The sequence below is a fragment of the Phaenicophaeus curvirostris genome, chromosome 2, assembly GCF_032191515.1.
Source record: "Phaenicophaeus curvirostris isolate KB17595 chromosome 2, BPBGC_Pcur_1.0, whole genome shotgun sequence".
NCBI classification, from domain to species: Eukaryota; Metazoa; Chordata; class Aves; order Cuculiformes; family Cuculidae; genus Phaenicophaeus; species Phaenicophaeus curvirostris.
Window position 1 is genome coordinate 96,590,944 of NC_091393.1, and position 18,988 is coordinate 96,609,931.

At 44.5% G+C, this 18,988-nt stretch overlaps 2 protein-coding genes across 2 annotated transcripts; one reads left to right on the forward strand and one right to left on the reverse strand.

Moving 5' to 3' along the window:
- Window positions 1-3,453: 3,453 nt before the first annotated feature.
- On the reverse strand, window positions 3,454-12,037 carry DNAAF10 (dynein axonemal assembly factor 10). Its single transcript, XM_069850117.1, has 8 exons — window positions 11,831-12,037; window positions 10,702-10,802; window positions 9,568-9,698; window positions 9,008-9,109; window positions 7,192-7,307; window positions 6,718-6,852; window positions 5,105-5,202; window positions 3,454-4,346 (listed from the first exon to the last, which is right to left on the reverse strand). The coding sequence occupies exons 1-8, from the start codon at window positions 12,023-12,025 to the stop codon at window positions 4,139-4,141; spliced, it is 1,086 nt and encodes a 361-aa protein (XP_069706218.1). The 5' UTR covers window positions 12,026-12,037; the 3' UTR covers window positions 3,454-4,138.
- Window positions 12,038-12,096: 59 nt separating this feature from the next.
- PNO1 (partner of NOB1 homolog) lies at window positions 12,097-17,908 on the forward strand. Its single transcript, XM_069850110.1, has 7 exons — window positions 12,097-12,275; window positions 12,717-12,866; window positions 14,748-14,831; window positions 15,468-15,528; window positions 16,265-16,382; window positions 16,849-16,919; window positions 17,625-17,908. Exons 1-7 carry the CDS (start codon window positions 12,111-12,113, stop codon window positions 17,690-17,692), a joined length of 717 nt encoding a protein of 238 aa, XP_069706211.1. The 5' UTR covers window positions 12,097-12,110; the 3' UTR covers window positions 17,693-17,908.
- Window positions 17,909-18,988: the final 1,080 nt, after the last annotated feature.

An 18,988-nucleotide genomic window follows, 5' to 3' on the forward strand; every position in this document is an offset into this window, starting at 1 on the left:
CACAAATACAGGCACTTATCTTTCCTGAACAAGGGCTGCACTACCATTCATTTATACTCCTTCCAGCTCTCATAGCTTTTCATGAACTCGTGCCATGCAAACTGTCTGGTATTTTCATGAACCAGCTACTTATGGGGGAAATGAATTCCTTCATTTTCAAAATAACAAATAAAGTGAATCCCAAAATGAAGCACCCACAGGTAACACACATTTCATCTTTTGGAGGCCCATGGATCTGTAAGAAGGGTTATTTTAATAAAAATACCACCAACAGCCCAGTCCTGGACTCAGGGCTCTTTTCCCTCATAGGTACCTATACTAAGAGCTTTTTCTTCCCTTACTCTATGCTTGACTCAGAATTACTACTATAGAGAAAAACCGTATTTCAAAATATTTCCGCTCTGGCATACCTTTCAGTAAGTGTATTTTATTTACAGCACAAAGTTAATGGAGGCCATCTCTGAATCGTGCATTTTTGACTCAAAGCGCTTGAACTGATTCTTTGAACTCCACACCCCCGGCTTTTCAAAGCAAGCTGCAGCCAAGACTGCAGAGCAGTGGTTGCCCCGTTCCCTCCTACTGGGATGCAACCTAAGAGGGACAACATTTAAAAATAATTTCAGTATTTTCTCCAAGTATTCTGCTGTGCACATCAGCAGATGGGATTACTTGCGTCAAACAAAAAAAAAATCACATGCTGAATATTACACTTGAAAGCAAACCATCAAGTCTTGGGGAAGACAGCTGGATCTCATCAATCTTTACCTTACATCAAAAATCTGCAACAGATGGACAGATCTGGTTAACGCCCTTGCCCAGGGATCTTGAAATTCTGGGCTCAGCCTTCACAGCTCTGGTGCCAGCCTACAGCACTGGGAACCTTCCTTGCCAGGTCATCCCCATGGTTCTGGCCACGATGGGGCACCTTCCCTCTGCCAAGCTGCTGAGCAAGATCCCTCCTCCACAGAGGGGTGGATTCCCACTGGTCAAACTCAAGGCCTCCTTTACTGGAAATAAGCTTTTGGTACAGTTTTAGATACCTTCCAGTTTGTTGCTACCAGTTACTGTGCTTTCATCCCTGCTCCTTTGCTAAACCTCAGATAAAACAGACTAAATTTGAAGGCAGGCTAGAGCCAAGCATCACTCAATCACCTACTAAAACCAAGGACTTCTACAAGCAACAGTGGAAAACAGGGCTGTCAGCCTGACCTCAGTGCCAGGGGAGGTTATGGAGCAGATCATCCTCAGTATCATCACGTGGCACTTAAAGGATAACCAGGTGATCAGGCCCAGTCGGCATGGGTTTAGGAAAGGCAGGTCCTGCCTGACTAATGAGATCTGCTTCTGTGACAGGGTGACCCGCTTAATAGATGAGGGAAAGCCTGTGGGTTTTGTCTACCTAGACTTTAGCAATTCTTTTAATGCAATTTCCCACAGCATTGTCCTGGAAAAACTGGCTGCTCATGGCTTGGGCAGACAAACTCTGCCAGATAAAAAAAATGGCTGGATGGCCAAGCCCAGAGAATTGTGGAGGAAGGAGACAACTCCAGTTGTTGGTCAGTCACAAGCAGTGTTCCCAAGGGCTCATATTGGGGCCAGTCTTGTTTACCATCTTTATCCATGGTCTGGCCAAGGGGATTGAGTGCTTCCTCAGTAGGTTTGCAGACACCAAGTTGGGCAAGAGCGTCAATCTGCTCAAGGGCAGGAAGGCTCTGCAGAGGAATCCAGACAGGATGGATCGATGGGCCAAGGCCAATTGTGTAAGATTCAGCAAGGCTCAGTGATGGGTCCTGCACTTGGGACACAACATGCACCGCGATAGGCTTGGGGATGAATGGCTGGAAAGCTGCCTGGCAGAAAAGGACCTGGGGGTGTTGGACTCAACCTTAAATGTAAATGACTGTGGGGTTTTTTATGCTCTACTGAAATTTGCCTGCTGCCTCCCCGCTGCTAAACAGGCATTAATGATTTCTGTTCTACAAGGTTTAATAGCCTGTGAGCCTTTTCTACCCAGAGATGCCTGCTCTCTTCTTCCTTAGCTGGTTTAACCGATGAAGTTAGGCAGGATTTAATAAGGACAATTTTATTTCACCTGTATTTAGCTGGAATCTTAGATGAGAGGAGTTCCAAGTCTCTCAGTCCAAAGCTTCTCACCTCATGCTCTCCAAAAGAGCTGACTGACAATGCACAGGCAAATTTGCATCCCATTTCCCTTTAAGTTTGTGATTTAACTATCCCAATATATTTTTTCTGACATAAGCTGTTACTTGGAGGGGATGTGTTTCTAGATCTTGGGAAGCTGGTAAGACACTGTACTTTCTTATTATAAGTCACTGTAACACAGCAATAGCATAGAAGTATAGGATATAATTTGGATTGATCAGTACACTCAGATCTTTCAGACCTGCCTCACCCTCCAGCACGTGACTTACTTCAGTAGAGAAGTCATCAGTCCCCAGAGAACTGAAAAGAGAGCCAGCTTCAGTAAAGGACCAAGAACTGTTCCCCAGCAGCCTGAGGACACCATGTAGTGCCATGTCTGCATGTCATCTCTCACTACCCTATCCCAGCCTTAGTGTCGCCATTCTGCTACAGCTCCTCACCTTTCTTTTCAGCTCAGTTTCCCCTTCTATTTTCAGTGGAGCCTCTGATTTCCAAACTGCTTCCCACATTTGCCACTTTCCCTACCTTAACCTTCAGCTTTTGGCTGTTCCCTCTTCCTCCTGCATCTTGCTTGGGTGCCAGTTGGTGGCAGGACCAGTACAGACATAAGGCCCCGATGCCTCTCTGTTTCTCTCTCTCTCTCTCCCTCCAGAGCAGCCTCTAGCTTTCAGGAGCAGTCCCTGAAAGATCAGGCTTGATGCAACACAGGTGCCCCCCCTGAATTTGTCAGGGACCAATTCTGAATCCTGAGAAAACAGAACTTCACTGCAAATGACCACACAGGGGAGCTTTTGTAGTTAACCTGGACAAAGCCAACATTTTCCCATTGTGACCTATTTCAGAAGTAGTTAAATGCTTTCACCTGAAATTTGCATACACACATACAAGTTAGCTGAAAGCTAATACCTGACAAAGAAATGACAAATGAAATCATTAGAGCTTACTGAAATTAAGAAAGCCTCCCCCAACATTCACAGATAGACGACAGCAACTGGATGCACCTACTAAAAACTGTGTGCTGCTGCACACACTGGTAACATTTGAGATAAGGGGAATCACAAAGAGAAGTTCAGGTGAAACTACAGTAACACAGGTACTCTGTCATATTATGTTTTGAAGAAATATGGCATCTGTTAATGAAAAAAACATGTACATTGGCTCCCTTAAAGTTTTTCACAATGGAGGTAAGTTTTAGTAACTTTTGCTGCAAAATGAGTAAGTTTTATCTGAGTACCGCACACTGTTCGTATAAACCTATACAAGTACATTCCTTCTCTATATCTCTGGATGTCCTAAGACAACACTCCATGTAATTTTATTTGTAGAATACCAAGTTACAAACAGATATAAAAACAACAGAACATAAAAACTTGTTATGAAACCTAACTAAAATAATAAAACAGTGCATTTGCTCAATAGTTTAATTTCAATAAGATCATCAATAAGAAGCCTACTCTATTCAACCTGAATATTTTGGCATTCATTAGAGTTTCTACACTATATTAAAGAAACATATCAACAAACATTCTAATTTATATATCCAATAACACAGAGTTTCTGTGACAGAGTATATAATAGTTTCCATTGCATGAATGCATATGGACAATACTATATATAAAAAAGCCAAACCATTTAACAAGTGGGAACAGATTTGCACTGTGATTAACCTGAACACAAACAACTTAAAGTGACTTCTGAAATTACAGGTTGTGTTAACACGAAGGCACATTTTATTTTAAATGTAAATTCACATTTCTAGAAGGTTAAAGTTTTGTGCCCAGGGAACTTCACATTGTGGCACAGTCAAACAACTCTAACTGCATGTATCTGAACTTTCAATAGAAAGATCTGGTTTCTATTTCTTTAATCCAGTTTTAGTAAGGGAGAAATAAAATTAGAAACAGGAGGGCTCTCCCTTCCATATTTACAGACTGCAAACCATATTGCTTTCTCATCTGAAATTCTAGTTTTCTTGTCAAACTTTGTTAAGCTTGGTAACTATCAGTACCCTCACAGTTTGGTCAAAGGCACCACAAACACACAGTCCTTTTTTGTCAGGGCTCCAGTCGAGGCTAGAAATAGGTTGCGTTGACAGAGTCACATTCTGCAAGAGGCTGACTGAACCTGCCACCCCCATCTCAGCTCCTTCAGAATCCTTCTTCGAGCGCTGAGCTGGGTACTCACTGGCAAGAAGTAAAGAAAAGTAAAACATGCACATTGAATTTACTGATTAAACCACATTATCCTTTTTATTTTAAAAAGAACACAGAGAAGGGTTTCCTCAAGATAAGGCAAATCAATGTCTTAAAAATAATGAATACTCATATCCAGCTATATCCACAATGCATACTTAGGAAATATTTAATTAAAGGAAAAGTGAGGCAGGAAGCTTTGAATCCAAACATCTCTCTCCCATAAGCCCTTCATATTTTAACTGGTTAGGTTTTGCCACAGGCAAGAAAATTTCATCTCAGCTATACCTCTGAAACTTAGTGCACCTACATCACTGAATTTAGGATGATTAAATTATTTTACCATGTAATGTAAGAAGACGTAAACTTAAGGGTCAGTAAAAGTCCAGGCTTTCAATATTATTGTCAGACGGAACTGCTACCATGTGAATGTTAAGAAAGTAATTTTCTTCCACTTATCACCTTGTTAACCAAGGATATAATTAGATGTTCATTATTTTAAGAAAAGTGACAAAGGCAAAATTCACCTGTGCTGTTGTCACATTCCTTTAGGCATTAATTCAGGATTCCAGATCAAGCGCTGACACTGAAATCACTGTTTCTATTGCATTCATAAGCAATAATTTTAACTAGATATTCTGAGGTTGAAAGCAAAACCCCGCTCGTAATTTACAAGAAGATTCTTTCTTAAAACATTAAAAGGCTGGTTTCTTATTCCTGCTGTTGCAGGCTAGAGAGTGACCACTTACTATTTCCAGAGATGAAGGCTCCCAGCTCCTCCACTCGTCATAAATATATCTCTGTTCTGTGGCAGGTGCCGAACCTGCCATATGGTAGATTTTTGTGCCTGATTAAAAAAAAAAAAAAATATCAGCATTGTATAGAAGTCAGTTAGGGACGAGCTTCGCAAGAAAGGATGCAGAATCTTAAAATGGCAATCTCTTGTATGAAGATAACCTGGCTTTCTCACAGTGGGTACTGGAATGTCCTTTCTGAGGTATTTTCTTTTCCTCTGGCCTTGTCACCTGCTGCCACAGGAGCAGCCAGTTCCCACACAGCAGAAGCCAAGCCAGACCTCCAACACACCCGGAACTTCTGGAGAGATACGGCAGCAGCCCCCCGCAAGGCTACCACCCACTACTGCTTCAACTTCTTTGGGACTGGCAAGGTGAACAAGGGTAGAGGTAAAGTGGCTGCCTAACCACGTGCTTTGGAACTGCTCTAGAACTGCAAGACCCTCAGGATTTTAGAGTACAGTCAGTACAGTCATCACAAGGTTAATTTCACTGCCTGACTTACTCATTACGGGAAGGGAATATACTACAAACACTGTGCAAACACAACAAACATTCTACAATTCAAATGTAAATCTCAGCCAGGGCACAGCAAGATCACAGAGCAACAGAACTCACTTAAGGGAAAGCCCCAATGCACCCACACTGACTTAATGTATATCTGTCTGCAAACATCCAAAAGAAAATATGTTCAATGAATGAAAGTTAAGAAATTCCATTTTCACATTCTGGGGATAACAAACACTAATTCAGTAAATACTTTTGTGTTATGGAATCAAAGTACTTCCAACATCTTATCTGCTTTGAATGGTGATACGGAAAATACTGATTTAAAGATATTCAAAGCAAATAAAAGTTGAAGCTCCGCCTTTTCTAAAGCAGGCAGAACTTCACCAGAGAAGCTCCTTTTCTCTAATTATCACCAGGTTTTGTTCACTAAAAAAAAAAATTAAAAGTAAAAAATACACTTCTGTAAACACCTTAGACCAATCAATGCAGTGGTGACAGATGGAAGAAAAAAGATTATAAGAGTTCCCCATATTTAACAGCCTCGAGGCTAGTAAGTCACTCCTGTATATCCTTTCACTCACTCTCAATATCCGAATCGAAAACCATTTGGTCCCAAAGAAAAATAATGATTTCTATGTCTCACACGAGCTCTGGTGACTGCAAGATGAAAGGTGTCAGCAGAGGGCTCACTTCGTTGTGGGATATATTTACAATTCGAATCTGCGTGCTCATCACAATTTAATATGGCTTCCAATAAACATGACTCACAGGCCGGGGGCACAGCTCAGTCCACAGAGGTGCGACTGCAACAGGACCCCGACCTAGAGCAGCCCGAATATCAGGTTATAAAAGGGAGGAAACTTGCGTGAGTGCTGGATGCACAGGAATGCTTTCAGCTTGCAGCTAGGGCCTCACCAGCCACGCTACCACACAGTTTGTGCCCCCACAACCCAGGCAGCTATGACCTGTCAGAAACCACAGTTGTAGACCTCCTGTACTTTGACAGCATATATTGAAAAAGTTTGTCTCTTAATAAGAGGTGCCCCATTTCCCCATACCTTCTCTGAAACAGAAGCAAAACCTTTGGTTGGATGCTGAGTTCTCATATCAAAAACATGAAACTTTCCCTCAAGTGATGTGGCCACTAGCTTGTTCATATTTACATCCTTTCTGTCAAACTCCACACTGCAAACCTGAAAACATAAAAATACACATTAAGCCTTGAAATATAGCCACTGCTAGAAACCCAAGGGGGTTGTGATTTGTAAACATGTATTAATCATTGGTTATTTTTACAGTGACAACACAACCAATCTGGAAATAACGGAATCACGTGAAAACATGAATCCACTGAAAAATACCCCACGCTACCCAGACCAAGAACGTGAGGGTTACAATTGAAAAAAACCGAGTCCTTGGTACAATCTCAGCAGAAATGTCTTCTGGGTAGATTTCAGGTCAAGACAGAACTCTCTTAATTTTTCTGTCCTGTATAGGAGCTGGAATGAAAAATACTTTTATGGTTTCCTTACTCCATTCTTGATGTTGGTCTCCCATCGTAGTGACATGGTTTTTAAGTCAAATAATTTAATGTCCCCATTATCATATCCTGCACATACAACACGCTCCTCTTGATTGTAGGCATTGCCTGGACACAGAGAAAGAATTAATCAGAATACGGAAACCCGCTTTAGTCCATAAATTTCAGACCTCCTAAGGCTGCAATTCATCTTATATTTCTGCCAGAAAAACATTACTATTGGGATATTAAGATTTAATGAACTGGCCGGTTTTCAAACCTTAAGAAAAATATAGCTTCAAAACTGGCAGTTTGTTTCTTTTAAAAATATGAACAAAAATTCTTATTCCTCCTGCCAAGTATAGCCTAAGCTGCACAGACCAAGTACCGCACACTGTTCTCTTAAACCTATACAAATACATTCCCTCTCTTAAATTTTCATCTGCTATAAACCATGCTCCCCAGACAGCACCATGGCACAGGGCAGAAAGCAGTTCCTTAACCAGCCTCTCAAACACAAAATGCTAAGTGTGGCAAGGAGACTTTTGCGCAGACACAGGCTCGTAGAGTGGTCATGGGTATTACTGTGGCCACCACTAGACAGATGCAGAAGCCTGTCTCCAAAAACTCTCCATCGACAGGTTCAAGGCACCACACCAGTGTTGTGGTGGCCAGGATAAACCTGGCCTTGGCTTAAGCTTCAGTAACTCAAAAAAAAATTGAAGAAAATAGGAGGTCACTTTTTTCTCTCCATTTGTTGAAGCAGAAGAAAGATATCAACAGCAATGAGCATTACAGTTGCACTTACTTAGAATCATAGAATCACTAAGTTGGAAGAGACCCACCGGATCATCAAGTCCAACCATTCCTATCAAACACTAAACCGTGCCCCTTAGCACCTTGTCCACCCGTGCCTTAAACACCTCCAGGGATGGTGACTCAACCACCTCCCTGGGCAGCCTGTGCCAGTGCCTAATGAGCCTTTCTGTGAAATATTTTTTCCTAATGTCCAGCCTAAATCTCCCCTGGCGGAGCTTGAGGCCATTCCCTCTCATCCTGTCCCCTGTCACTTGGGAGAAGAGGCCAGCACCCTCCTCTCCACAACCTCCTTTCAGGTAGTTGTAGAGAACAATGAGGTCACCCCTCAGCCTCCTCTTCTCCAGGCTACAACAACCCCAGCTCCCTCAGCTGTTCCTCACAAGGCCTGTTCTCCAGCCCCTTCTACTTGCCAGGGAACATCCTCTTCCTACTATCAATTCTGTTATTATAATCCATGCACTTATTTGCAGCTTGTAAAACTCACTCCCTAGCTCTGGAGGCTAAACTGGAGCTAATCCAGAAACACTAGCTAGTGTAGAACAGAAGTAGCTTGTTCTACTAAAAGCATAGAGCACACATCAAGCGTCTCTGTTGTCTTTAGTTAGCTTTTAGCTTCTTCTCTTCAGTTAATGCCCTAATGCTTGATAGCTGGAACTAAGCTACAACAGCTATCCCTTCCCTGTGCACTGCAACTGTTACGCTCCTTCAGGACAACACAGCTGGATACACTGTTTGTACAGTCCTGAGCACAGAGAAGAAGCTCGCACAGCTTATCTGTGAAATGATTGACCAAAGATGATAAGAAAGTAAGTCTAAAACCCAGCCATCACAAAACTTGCTTCTTCTGAGAAACACATTAAAAACACGCAAATTTGGCAGTGTTGAAAAGCAAAACCAGCTACTGATTGGCCCATATGAAATAAAGTATTCCAAAACACCCTGAAATGCTTTGGGAATTGCCAGAGCACAGTCATATTAAAGAGAGGAATAGCTATAATCTGGTAAATTACCAAATGCTACTGTCCAGCAGTCTCTTCTGCTCTCCCCCTGTACAGGTTCCATATTTGCGACAGGAGTATCCTTCTGTCTTGGGTCCCACACCTTCACAGTTCCTGTGAAAGAAGGACAATGGGGTTTGTATTATGGACACACTGTCACATTCCTCTTACCAGGGAATGCCTTTGCTTTTCTGCATGATCATTCAAAACACAGGACCATCTCTTTCAATTACAGAAAGCCAGACTGCATTTAGCAGATAGAAAAAAATACAACAGAAATAAAGCGAAAGTATTTGCTAAGGATGCATTTTCTCAAGCTGATATTTTGCATTTATTCTGCTTTGTATTCCTTCTGTCCCACACTCAGTGACAACAGAATCTTTTGCTTATCTACAGCTTCTTACAAGAATTAAGAGAAAATTTGTCCCCAGGAAGATTCAAAAGACTGAGTGTGCAGAACTAGTTGCAACAGACCTGTAACTAGTTCAGATGGCAGGCTGTGCTCTGCCATCAAAGCTTGCAGACTGCTTTCTCAGAATAACTGAAAGGGCTTGCAGAGTTCTCTAACTCACCATCTCGACTGCCAGTCACAATTTCTGGTGCACCTTCCCCAATTCCTAAGCCTCCTACACCATCTATACTGTTTATGATTTCCTTATGACCTTTCACAGAATACACAGGTATTTCAGGAGCTTCTAAATTCCTAGGCAAGAAAAAAAAAAAAGAACAGATAACATGGCATTTTCCTCAACACTCAAAATTTGTAAAAAAATGAGAGGAAACTTGAGCACAAATTATATAAGCTCAGATTAACAGTGGGAACAAAATATGGATATCACCACTAAGAACCGCAAATCTTTGAGTCTTCTCTGGCTACTGCTTTAGACTGGTCTGGAGGTTTTTGCTCATGCCTGGACTTCTCTGTCTGTAGAGGCAGACAAGGGCTGCTGTGGTGAATCCCGCAAGAACTAGTTTTAATGTTGGAATCATGAAATACCCCAATGAGCTTTCCTTTCGGTAAGTGTATAAAATGACCTTATTCACCGATCCCCACTTAGCTCTGACTACTGCTCTTCAAATTCCAATGACAGCTGCACCCAACTGTGGGTTTTTTGGTCGATTCTCATCAATTCTCATCCTTTGAGAATCTTTCAGAATTTTATTTTAAATTTGTTTATTTTAAATTTCACCTCATGACTACTCCACGGCAATTCTGTCATTCCAACAAAATAGAATCAATAACGGCAACAATAATAAAAGGAACCCTTTTTGGACCCTATAACTTTATCCAATAACCAATTCACCTACATAAATGAATTACACACATCATTCAGGGACCTGAATAAAACATTTGAAGCTTCGCGATTAAAAATATGTATTTAATCTAGACATCAAACTCAGATTGAACACAACCTCTGGTTTGTATTCGTGCATCCATTCAAAAGCCTCTTCTCAGAACTTTAACAGGTTCTTGTAGCTGCACACAGAAGATGCAAGTGAACAGCACCGAATTAAACCACGGTGCTGAATTCACGTCCTTTTTACAACAGAGACACGCTCCAACACAGTAGCCAGCAAAGCTTATGACTGGGTCCCAGCTACATGCAGCACAGAGAGCATCTTGTACAAAAGCCAAACACACACGGAAACATCAGCTCAGACACATCACAAAACGAAAAAGCTTCTAGAAGAACGCGTATGCTTACCATATGTTAAGGTTTCCACCAAAATCTCCTGTAGCCAAGTATCTTTGCTGCAGAGATGTAGCACCAAAAGTTCCACATTTTATAGGTTTGGGCTTTTCAATCTTTTAAAGAAAGGAGACATTCTGTGTCAGCACATGGGAAAAAACAACACAACCGCAGACTGGGGCAGCGGTTTCTTGAGAGTCCACAGGCTGCAGATTACAGTGAAACACGTATAGGAGATTCAGCATAAAAAACTATTAACATGTTATCAGAAGCAAATTACACTTTGTGTTTATTTCTTTGTATACAGAAAAGCAGAGAGTTTAGTTTAATGGTCTTACCCTCACCCAGGAGCGCGCAGGCCCCTCACCTCTGCTCGCTGACCCCAAGGTGCTGCCTGAGCCGCCAACCGGGCGCTGCGGGAGCCCAGCCTCAGCGGGCAAAGCCGCTGCCCCGCCACCCCAGGGGACCCCGCACGGGCAGCTCGAGGGAAAGCCACCAGAAACACGCAGCCGGCTTCCAAGGCGACGCAAACCACGGCAACACAACAAGGGACGCCTGCAGAGCTCCTGTGAGCCAGCGCCACGTACGGGACTGACAAAATCAGGGTGTGAAACCAGGCCCAAATATCTAGGGGTTCCTCTCATTTGTTTCCTGCTGGCTCTGGGCGAGCGCTTCGATTGCCCTTTCTATGCGGGGTCCCCTCACCTCCATGAGCAGCTCCAGAGCCCCAGCACCATCTCCATCAGCAGGGACAGAGCCCCAGCACCATCTCCATCAGCAGGGCCAGAGCCCCAGCACCACCTCCATCAGCAGGGACAGAGCCCCAGCACCATCTCCATCAGCAGGGACAGAGCCCCAGCACCATCTCCATCAGCAGGGACAGAGCCCCAGCACCATTTCCATCAGCAGGGACAGAGCCCCAGCACCACCTCCACCAGCACCTCCAGAGCCCCAGCACCACCTCCATCAGCAGGGACAGAGCCCCAGCACCATCTCCATCAGCAGGACCACAGCCCCACCACTTTCTCCACCAGCAGGGACAGCCCCCTTTCCCTTTCCTTTTCCTTTTCCCTTTCCCTTTCCCTTTCCCTTTCCCCCCGCAACCCTGGCTCTCAGAGGAGGATCAGTTCCCCCCCCCGCTCACCTCGTTGAGCAGCGCCAGGCGCCCCCCCCGCAGCTCGTACAGGTGGATCAGGCCGGTGCCGCGCGCGGCGCTGCCCAGGCAGAGGAGGCGCGCGCTGCGGGGCACCCACTTGCAGTCGAACAGCGTGAAGGGCAGCGCCTGCTGCACGTGCGCCACCACCTGCGGCCGCTCCGGCCCCGACGGCGCCGCCGACATCGCCGCCTCCGCCCCGCCGCCTCCTCCGGCCCCGCCCCCCGCCCCGCCGGAAGCGGCCGCGGTCCCTTCCGGCGGCGCGTGCGGCATGGAGGGCGCGGCGGGCGGCGAAGCGGGCGGCGAGGGCGCCTTCACCAGCGTCCCGGCCAGGCGGGGCCGGCGGAAGCGGCGGGCGGGGGCCGCCATGGACACGGCGGAGCCGCAGCCCGGCAAGAGGCCGGCCTTCCCGCCCGTGGCCGCCGAGGCGATGGGGGTACGAGGGGTGCCGGGCGGGGGCCGGCAGCGGCCCCGGCTCCTTCTCACAGCCTGACCGCATCTCACGGCCCGCACTCTCGTCTTGGCCCCCCCCCTTCCCCCTTCCTTGCCCCCCCCCCCCCCTTTCCCCCTTCCTTGCCCCCCCCTCTTCCCCCTTCCTTGCCCCCCCTCTTCCCCCTTCCTTGCCCCCCCTCTTCCCCCTTCCTTGCCCCCCCTCTTCCCCCTTCCTTGGCCACCTCCTCCTTTTTCTCTCTTCCTTGGTTCCCCCCTCCTTTTTCCCTCTTCCTTGGCCCCCCACCCCTTTCCCCCTTCCTTCCCCACCCCTTTCCCCCTTCCTTCCCCACCCCTTTCCCCCTTCCTTCCCCACCCCTTTCCCCCTTCCTTCCCCACCCATCTCCCTCCTAATTTTCCCCTCTTCTCCCCTTCCCTCCTCGTGTAGGTCGGAAAGAGCGAAATGAGAAAGGTTCCTGTGCCAGCCAACAGATACACTCCACTGAAGGAGAACTGGCTGAAGATATTCACCCCCATCGTGGAGCATTTGCAGCTTCAAATCAGGTTTAATTTGAAAACCAGGAACGTCGAAATCAAGGTACGGAGAGCTTCTGTCGTGCTTTCCCAGCTAACACAAGCAGTGCAGTGCCCCTCCCCACCGCTGGCCTTGTCCAGCAAGTTAAAGACCACGGAAGTGTTCTGCATCCCACATAGTGCGTGGAGGAATAGGAAGTGTGTAGCTTCACCTAACCTGTGCTGGGGATCAAAATAAAACTTGTCAGTCACTGCTTAAAAGCAAGTGGTTTGTGTCAGTCAAGTTTGAAAATGTTAGTCTCTCCTGGAAGGGGCCAGTGTAAGCTAGGGGAAGGTTTCCAGTTTAGTAGGAAAAAAATATGTACTCAAGAAGGAAGAATCTTAGCCTGTGCGTTAGGTACAATTTTGGGTATAAACTGGAGAGGGGCAGATTAAGACTGGACATAAAGAAGAATTTCTTCATGATGAGAGTGATGAGGCCCTGGCACAGGTTGCCCAGGGAAGCTGTGGCTGCCCCATCCCTGGAGGTGTTCAAGGCCAGGTTGGATGAGGCCTTGGGCAGCCTGGTCTGGTGGGATGTCCCAGCCCATGGCAGGAGTTTGGAGCTGGATGATCTTTAAGGTCCTTTCCAATCCAAACTATTCCAGGATTTTGGAATGCAGTGTTTTTAAGCCATTTAAGGCTACTAACTATTTATGTGACAATCTTGACTTAACAGTGTCTTTTGAGAGGGCCACCAAATTGTTCTCTTTTGTTTGTGGTGGAAGATAAGGGCTTGCAGTTGAATAGCTTGTGGGTTTTTTTAATGGATTGCACTGACCTAGCTTGGGGTACAGGCACCAATATATAAATGAAAATCTTGAAGCTGCTCGTTTTTCATTCTTCACCTTTCTTAGGAACACTCAGACCAGCTGTGTTTAACTGTACACCCAAGGCTCATTCTGTGCCTTTGACGTACGAGTTACTATATTAGCAGTATTGCTCTATGAGATCTTCTGATGTAATGGTGAAAATACAGACACCAACAGGAATTTTGCTTCCTAATTTGGAAATCTTAACACAAGTTTGATTGTGGCAAGTAGAGGAAAGGTGACAGCTATCTCTTACTCACGCTCCCTAGAAATCACTTGAAGGAAAAGTTAGAGCAGAACGGGAACGCCTCTGCAATTCCACTGAATAACTATGCAGGTGAAAACTGGGATTTTAACAATACAGGAAGTTTTGTTCTTGATCAAGCTGGTTTAATTTTGCCCATACCTATCATGAATAAAAATGATTGGAGACTTCAAAGTGAGTTTCTGTCATTTCTGTGACATGGCTTGGAAGCTGTAAGGAAGATTTCAGAATATCTTTCATGTATTCCAGATCTTAACATCACTGTCTTCGTTAATTATTGTTTCCTCCTTTTCTTACAACTTCACAGACTGCTCTTTTTTTAAGTTGTCCCTGTTAGCATCTGTAAACGCAGCTGTGCCCAGACTCCCACTGGTAGCAGAGGAATGCTTTGGCCCAGATTTAGAACGTGAGCTGAAAGAAAGCTCTGTAGCCTCTGCTGGCTAACACCCTTAGCATGTTGTCATTAGCTTTCCCTCCTGGAGATTTCTCCTGTCATCCTCTTTTACTCTGCTGTTCTGTGTTGCAGTTTACTTTGGGGTTTGTAGCCGTTTGGTTTTGTTTTGTTTTGTTTTTTTTTCATAAAAGAGGTTCTTTTTTGGTCCCTGGTGGTGGGGATTTTCAGCAGTTTCTTTTTTTCCCTCCCCTCCAATCACAGGCTGTGGTAGTTTGTGCGTTCTTGTCATTGAGGGTCAACGTTATAAGAAAGCACAATATCAGATCATTACCAAAACACGGCTTTCTTTGGCTAGCCTTTCTCTCTTAGATTTTTCAAGTCCTGACCCAGGACAGGCAGGGTCATAATTTGCAAACATCACTTTTTGTCTTGTAGACTTGTCAAGAGACAAAGGATCTCAGTGCTCTAACGAAAGCAGCTGATTTTGTGAAAGCGTTTGTACTTGGATTTCAAGTAGAGGTGAGTCTTTTAACAGCTCGACTGTGAGATTGCTTGAATTTGCTTGCATGTTGTCTTTGGCCTCTCTGCAAATTACCGTAGGAAAGAAATAAAAATGCTTAGGTGGGTTTCTAGAAAAAAAATGTTTGAATTGATGAGTGGAGTGGAAGTGTAGTTTCTTTAGCTAATGCAGGATAAAAAAAGTAACCTTCAAAGAGCACATAATTAAAGTTACGAAATGTAGGACATATTTACCTGTATGTGAGAGGCAAGCACGAAGCAATATGTGGCTCTGAGGTGCTCTGCCCATGTTGAGGCTGTTCATTTTGCTTTAGTCAAAGCCAGACCTTCAGTCTGTTCAAAATTCAAAGTTCACTTGGAGAAAACAAACCCACTTTTTGTGGTTTCATAGGGGCTGCTAGGTGCCACAGGCCTGTACCGGTACCCACTGATGTAGGTGGGTCTGGGGTATATGTGGGACTGTATAAGCATGTGTAGGGTTCTCTACACAGAAGTAAAAATAGTGCTGTTGAAAAAATAGTCTAACTTCAGCTGACTGGTTTGATATGTCATCTCTTTATAAAGAGAACATCGGCTTTCAACTGTCTTGTGGTACTGTAACACTTGGTGCTGATAACAGATCTCTCAATATTTCAGGACGCTCTTGCTCTCATCAGATTAGATGACCTTTTTCTAGAATCATTTGAAGTTACAGATGGTAAGTAGTTTCTGGTGCAATATCCAAGTAGTTGTGTGTACCATCTACAAGTATATTTTTTTTCTTTCCTGCTGTCCCACTTATCAGTTATCTTCAGGGATCAGGAAAACCTTCATGCAGTTACACAGAATCACAGGTGGCTTGAAAGGGTTGTCATTTGTGTAAGATATCCCAGCAACCCATCTGCCCAAACCTTAGAAGCATGTCACTTTGTCAGAGATTTTTCTTGGCGCAGTCTTACTGTTGTTTTAAAGCTAAAGAGAACATGGAGTGTTTTCAGGAATGCATCCACTGGACCTTTAAACAGGAATGGGCTTTTGTTCCTCCCAGTATCCTGACAGCGAACGGTTGGAAGCAGACAACAAAAATGGTTATTATGTCACTGGTACTCCACGGAGGCCTCTTCAGAGCAGCATCCAAATCTAATCTCTTTACTTTCTACGGGTGTTAATTGTGTGCACTGTGGCTCTCTTCTCCTCAATCAGGAACAAAGAGAGACAGTGCCTTCCATTGCAGTCCTGTATGAGAATTTCTCTCTGACACCCATGGTCATGTACCCCTGGATGTGATTTTCACTTCTAGTCTCACAGGCGAATAGAGATTCATAGATATTTCACCTATAGTAAAGTCACTTTTGTGTGACTTCAAATTAGCTGTTTCCGGTAACTTGAACAAGGGAAGCATTACAGAAATACATCCCACTGCCATTTTACCGAGTATGTTATTCTTGTTCTAGTCAAACCTTTGAAAGGAGATCACCTGTCAAGAGCAATAGGGAGAATAGCAGGGAAAGGTGGAAAAACAAAATTCACCATAGAAAATGTAACGAGGACGCGAATTGTTCTTGCTGATGCGTAAGTATTGACTTCCTTCCTTCCAGGCTAAGGACGATCCACAAACTGTTGTAGAGCAGTAGCAATACAAATTTTTAAGTGTTACTTTTCATGAACACAGTTTATTTGACCTTTTGAGAATGATGACAGTGCCACCAGCACGCCTAGAATGGAGCAGTTCTACACAGCCTAAGAATTCCTTCTTATGAATAAAGTTGAACCCACCAGCATTTTCCTCCTAAAGCTGCTACGCTGTTAAAACTGTAAATCTGTTTTGTAAAGGATTTAGAAGAGCACAGATTCTATGTTGTAGGTTTCCTTATTTTGAGTGTTTGGGGTTTTTTAATGACAGCTGTGGAAAAGGAAATAGTAGACTTGTCTGAAATCCCATGCTCATCTCTCACCTCCAACTCAGATGTTCTATTAACTATGTAGTCACAGGAAGGTGGTTTTTTTCCATTAACTACTGCGACTTTGTTTTTTACAGGAAAATTCATATTTTGGGATCTTTTCAGAACATTAAAATGGCACGAACTGCCATTTGCAATCTGATTTTAGGTAAGTCCTGTTATTTAATCTTCTCCACCACACATAACTAGATCTTGCAGTCTGAGAAACTGCCTTCTGTGGGCCATACCTTCTTCCCTGGTGTGTCCACACCTGTATTGGGAACAGATTGCTTGCTGGGACTTGTCTTGTTGCCTTTAAGAGAAGGGTTTAGACATAAGGAAGAATTTCTTCACCGTGAGACTGGTGAGGCACTGGAACAGGTTGCCAAAGGAAGTTGTGGCTGCCCCATCCCTGGAGATGTTTAAGGCCTGGTTGGATGGGGCCTTGGGTAACCTGATCTAGTGGGATGTCCCTGCCCATAGCAGGGGGGCTGGAACTAGATGATCTTGAGGTCCCTTCCAACCCAAACTCTTCAATGGTTTGTGGGAGGAGGAGGGAGCCCAGAGCTTGATTCTGGTTCCAAAACTATCTGTAGTACCCAAGAAGGACCTTCTGCTTTTTTATCGAGCTGCAGCATTCCCTGAGGGGCTCTGTCTGTTTTGGGGAGCAGTACTGGTTTGAACACACTGTTGAGGACTAGAAAGCTTAAGGGGTCAACCCTGGCTGAGAGCAGCTTAACTGTACTTGCAGAAACCAATAGCGTGACTTACGCTGATCATTCTTCACTCCAGTACAGACGTACACATTAGAGCAAAAGGTCTGTTTCTGTGACAGACATCTTGTTCACTGATTTATCCGTGCTTTCTTCTGCAGGAAGTCCTCCATCAAAAGTTTATGGCAATATTCGGGCAGTGGCCAGCAGAGCAGCTGAAAGATTCTAAGCTGCCCCACCAACTACGGAGTCATGGTTTCTGTACACATAAGAGATGTGGAGCTACAGCCAGCGCTTCATCTTCTGCTTGATTTGGAAGCCCAAAAGAAAGCCGGGACTCTTTGTGCAGTCTAATTTAATTCAGACATGCTGTCTGAGTTGAACACATTGAATATTTCTGTATAGTCATTAAAAGTTATTCCAAATTGGTTGTCTACATGAAAAAGCATGGGTACCTGATTTTGCTTTAACTTATCCTCAAACAAAAATATGGTTCATTACTGAATTTTCTGATTCTCCAAGTACTCGGAGACTGCTGTGAGGACTTGAGAAAGCCTGCAAGTTTGAGCCTAAAGGAATCAGCACAGTTAAGTGGGCTTAAGGACACACCATGGTTCAGAATCTTCCTGGAGGAAGGAAAAGTCAGCTGGAAGACAGAGCTCACTGGCAGGCTGCCCAAGTAGTCTCTGCCACTGCTGGGACAAGGTAGCACAAAAAGGGTAAGGAGACAAAGTAGTAAATAGTGTATTTGAACTTGGTCCCACAATCTGCACCTCCTTATCTCTTGCAAATGATCTGCAAGGGCAGCCTAGTAAAGCAAAGAGCCTCTAGGTTAAATACTTGCTAGCCTACTCAGAGCACAAACCACTGCAGGGTGCTGTGACTCCTTAAAAGTGCTTCTTTCATCTAACAGGATAGGAAGATAGAAGACAGAGACCAGTCACAGTCCCACTTTAAGTTAAACATAGGCCCTTTTCTGACCCTGCCAGCCAATCTTGTTGCCAAGTCTCTTGCAAAATAATTCAGTTTAGGTTTGTGAATGAAAACAAAATCTGAAATGAGATTATCAAAACCATCAGCAAACTGGGTATTTCTCTCACTGTCTGAGTTTCCAGCGCAGAACTCGATAGTAGGGGATGATTATTATAGCCAGGTTCACAGCAACAGATTTATGACTTGCTGAGTTACCCATGCGTACAGCTCTTTAGCAGCCAACTGTATAGGGGACTGCCCATTTTGAGCACCTCAAGGTAAAACCAGACACCTACCTTGTTAGCACACCTGCTGTTCATTGGTTGCTTTTGTAATTTATCTCTATTAGCTTGAAAGATAAGGGGAAGGCAAGGCAAGGACACACAAAATTAATCCAACCTTTATCCTCAAGCAGGTGCACACAGATACCAACAAAAAGCTGTGTAGAAAGGGCAGCACACAGAAGGCCCAAACAACTGCAACAGCAACCAGCTCCTGTGCTGCTGCTTCTGTGAAGGACACAGCTGCTACAGGGAAGATTGTTCTCACCTGC